At 40.1% G+C, this 4,421-nt stretch overlaps 1 protein-coding gene across 1 annotated transcript; it reads right to left on the minus strand.

Annotated features, from left to right (window-relative positions):
• MC2R (melanocortin 2 receptor) lies at positions 1–894 on the minus strand (the record flags this gene model as incomplete). The annotated part of the gene is made up of 1 exon (XM_081078360.1): positions 1–894. One exon carries the CDS (start codon positions 892–894, stop codon positions 1–3), a length of 894 nt encoding a protein of 297 aa, XP_080934486.1.
• Positions 895–4,421: the final 3,527 nt, after the last annotated feature.

Below are 4,421 nucleotides of genomic sequence, written 5' to 3' on the forward strand. Positions count from 1 at the left end.
CTAGTGGTAGCTGTTGCAGAAGATCATCTTTTTGAATGCTTCCCTGAGCTCTGGGCTCCGGAAGGCATATATAAAGGGGTCGATGACTGCATTGCACATGATTAACATGCCATTCACTTGGAAGAGGGACATGTAGCAGGCGCAGTAAGGGTTACTTGGACAGAATGTCATTAAGAGGACATGAAGGACAAAGGGGGCCCAACAGACGATGAAGACCCCGAGCAGGATCGTCAATGTGATAGCCCCTTTCATGTTAGCTCTGGGAAGTGTTGATATCTTTCTGGCATGGGAACGTGCCAGCAAGAACATGTGCACATAGAGGCACAGGATAAAGACCAACATCAGAGGGAACAGCGATGTGAAGGTGATCACTGTGGGAATGTGATGGGAGAAGATCACCATGGTGATGCCACTGCACGTGCAGCATATCCAGATGACCATCAGGACCACAATGGTGCGGCGCATGGTCACAATGCTGTGGTACTGCAAAGCATGGAAGATTGTGATGTAGCGGTCAGCAGCGATCACAGACAGACTGAAAATAGAGCCAAGTAGGGAAAGGATGAACAGGGAGTCGATAATATCATCAGCTGTGGTTTCGAAATTGCCACGAGGCTTGAGATAACCCATGTTTCTGAACATGATCAGAATATTTTCCAAAATCTTATACAGGCTGCCCAACATATCAGAAATGGCCAAGCTGCAAATGAAAAAGTACATGGGTGCCTGGAGATTCTTATTTTTAATCACAGCCAGAAGGACAATCAGATTCTCCAAAACACCGATGATGGATATTATGAAAAATATCTCTTCTGGCAAAACTACATGAGGACAGTCTGAATTATTTCTTGCTGTATTGTTGATGTTTTCATACAGATTGATTATGTGCTTCATTTTTCCTCCTTGTGGTGAAGTCAGAAATGTTACTCGGACTTGATAGTAAACTTGACTAATTCTTCAGAATCTTTTCTTCTTTGTAGTACTTATGGGAAATCTGAGGTAAAAACCACACTGTCACCTAAGAAAGAATACATGTGAACATCAGTTGCAAAATAGACTACAAAATAAAAACAAACCATGTTAGCTTTAAGAAAGCGCTATTGCCTCAATGAAATATAATATAATGGTATAATTATTTAAATAAAACAATTTACTGCACCCTCATCTTAACTGCTAGGTGACAAATATCTTTAGTACAATTTTGAGTCCAGAGATAAAGATTATCTTTTGTCCTCTCTCCTTTTCTTCCCCCGTTCTTCTCATGAATCCAATTGTATGTGGGATAGATTAGAATGAGAAAAGAAAAGAAATTGAAGGCATGTGTAGAAACAAGAAAGCACACAGCTACCCTTCTTTGACTTGGAGGTGGTAGCTGAGTTTAGTGGATTAATGAGATTTTTGGGTCCCTTCTCTTTCACTGCTTTTCTTTCTGGGTCACTGCTTGACCCCATAACATATAGGATAAATGCAAAGGTATTGAGGTACCATTCCCAAAGTTGGCTATGCAATACTGTTATTACTTCTGTTTCAAAGGTAGAACTCACAGCTCTGGTATTTCTGGAGATTTCCAATGTTTTCAAGGTATCTCTAGATTGGAGTTGAATTATGGCAGCAAAAGGGCCTGATTTCCCTTAAGCAGAAGATTGACTAGATCATAGCTGAGTGACTTTGAGAAGTCTGCTTCTGGTGACAGCATGTGGGATTTTTACTGATTCAGTTTACAGATGGCTGGACACAGGTAGTTTTATGAAATGTGTCAGATTTGCCTTTGCCATTATGGTGGTTTTAAAGACTTGACCACAAATTCTTTATACTCTATCCCTCAAGAAATGGAGCTTAATTCCCCTCCATTCGAGCATGCAGGAAGCCAGCTGCCATGTTGTAAGGCAGCCCTTGGGAGAGTGAATCTAGGAGTGTAGCTTTTGATCCAAAGTCCACAGCGTCCTCATTACTGTCTTAAACTAAGGTTTTTCCTGGAAAGGAATTATTAGGTTGATGCAAAAGTAATTGTGGTTTTTGCAATTGTTTTTAACCTTTTAAACTGCAATTACTTTTGCACCAACCTAATAATTTTCTTACAAAGACTGGGGTCAGAGGTTAAGTGTTAAAGTAGAAATTTGTGAGTTAGGTAGGTAGGTGATTAAGAAAGGAGTGGAGTGGCAGGTGGTAGCTGCTGATAGGGTTCTACCTAGGCTGATCAATTTATCCCTGTTTGCCTAGGACCAAGAGTTCTGCATCCCAGGCACCCCCTTAGCTCCAGGCAAACAAAGATAATTTGTTACTCTAGTTCTACCTACTTAAGCCCTGGGAAGTCTGTATGCTAGCAGCATCCACTCATGTGTCCACACATACTGAAAAGTATGGAGCCTGTGATAGTTAATTTTATGTGTCAACTTGACTGGTCCCTGGGATGCCCCATATTTGTTCAAACAGTCTGGATGTGTCTGTGAGGGTGTTTATGGAGGAGGTTAACTTTGAATCAGTTGACTGAGTAAAGTAGATTGCCCTTCCCAATGTAGACGGCCTCATCCAATCTGTTGAACGTCTAAAAAGAACAAGAAGGCTCCAATGAGTAAGGGAGAACACGTCCTGTCTGACTGTTGACCTGGGCATTGGTTTTTTGCTGCCTATGGACTTGACTAGAAACATCAGCTCTTCTTGGGTCTTGAGCCTGCTCGCTTCCTAACTGGAGCTACACCATTGGCTCTCTTTGGTCTCCAGCTTACAGACTGAAGATCTTGGTACTTCTCAGCCTCCATAATCATGTGAACCAATTCCTTATAACAGATTTATGTATATGTATTTATATCTATATCTATATCTATATCTATATCTATATCTATATCTATATCTATATCTATATCTATATCTATACCTATACCTATATCTGTATCTAATCTCCTATATCCCAAGGTCTGTGCCCTCCTATAGACTCTTATACCTGAGTCTATTAAATGTCCTCATATTTGGTATATACAGAGGATGCCAAAAAAATGTATACACATTTTAAGAAAGGAAAAAACTATTAAAATTGTAATATTCAATATATACCAATAACAAAAGATGAATACAAGTCACATTTAACTTCTGCTACTACAAGAAGTGCTCAAAGTGGTTACCATCAGAGTGTCCAGATACTTCTGACTATGGCGAACTACTGCTTGAGCAACGTTGACCAAAGTGTCCACTTGTATACATTTTTTTTTGCATCCCCGGTATTGTCAATCTTGGTTGCATTTGATAGGAGAATTGATAAAGAAAAAAAAGAAATGCTGACAGAGATTCTGGCACTTCTTGGGAAGAGGTGGTTCTGAAACCCAGCTTCAATGTGCGTTACTGATCTGCTGCTGCCAATCCTGTAAATCGACAGATCCTGAATTTGAAGAAAAATGCAGTGTAGTCTATGGGGCAACCTTCAACAGGCTATCAATCAGCCATTGTTAGTGTGGATTCATGAGTTGCCACCAATCTGGTGGGTGGGGACTACAGAGGGTGTGTGTAACCCCATTCTTGCTTGAAGAGGTTGATGACACTAATAAGTATTTATGAATGCGTACTGTGTACTGGACACCATTCTAAATACTCCACATGCACTAACTCATTTAATTTTCACAACAAACCCATGAGGTAGATTATGTTATTTCCCCATTTGACAATTGGGGAAACCACTCAGAAAAGTTAGGTAACTGATGAATACTACACCCTGGGCAGGTGTGCACTGGAGCCATCACTGAACTGCCACACTGCACCCCTTTCTCAAAGTAGCAAAGGTAACAATATATACAAGAAACCAGATAAATCATCCCATACCCCAACCCAAATTACAACAAAAAGTGACAGCTATTATTTCCTTGACTCAGTTCTCTTCTCAGAGCCCAGTTGGGATTATATCATAAGATATATTATATTACTAGGCCCCTGTTTTTCAGGTATTGGTTGTAAAAAACATTAAGTGACAATTGGAAGAAACAAAATACTTCATTAACACCTCACAATGACCCTCTGTTCACTGACTTCAATGATCCAAATATTTCAGGCAAAAGTGTTCTTTGGCTTAAGGAGCCAGGATAATGATCCTTACTTACTGTGTGTCTGGTCTCACTAATTCAAAGCCCTGCTTCTCTCCTGTCTGCTTTTTTGTGTCTTGATTTCTTTACTCCAAGCAACACAGTTCTAGAGTACTTTCACTTTCTTCTGGGCTTGCAGTGTGCTGGGCAATAAATGTCCATCCTTCAAATACATGCTGCTTCTCTCAATCCAATATTCTACTGAAACCTGCTTCTGGCTAAACTAAATGTGTCAGGATCCCAGTCTCAGATAATCTCCTCATCTCTTCCACTATGATCTCTTTTGGTACAGAACATTGCATTAGCACAACTAGCTAGCATTCATAAATTAACAGTCATATCTATATTTTAGGA

The sequence above is a fragment of the Rhinolophus hipposideros genome, assembly GCF_964194185.1.
Source record: "Rhinolophus hipposideros genome assembly, chromosome: 17".
NCBI lineage: Eukaryota > Metazoa > Chordata > Mammalia > Chiroptera > Rhinolophidae > Rhinolophus > Rhinolophus hipposideros.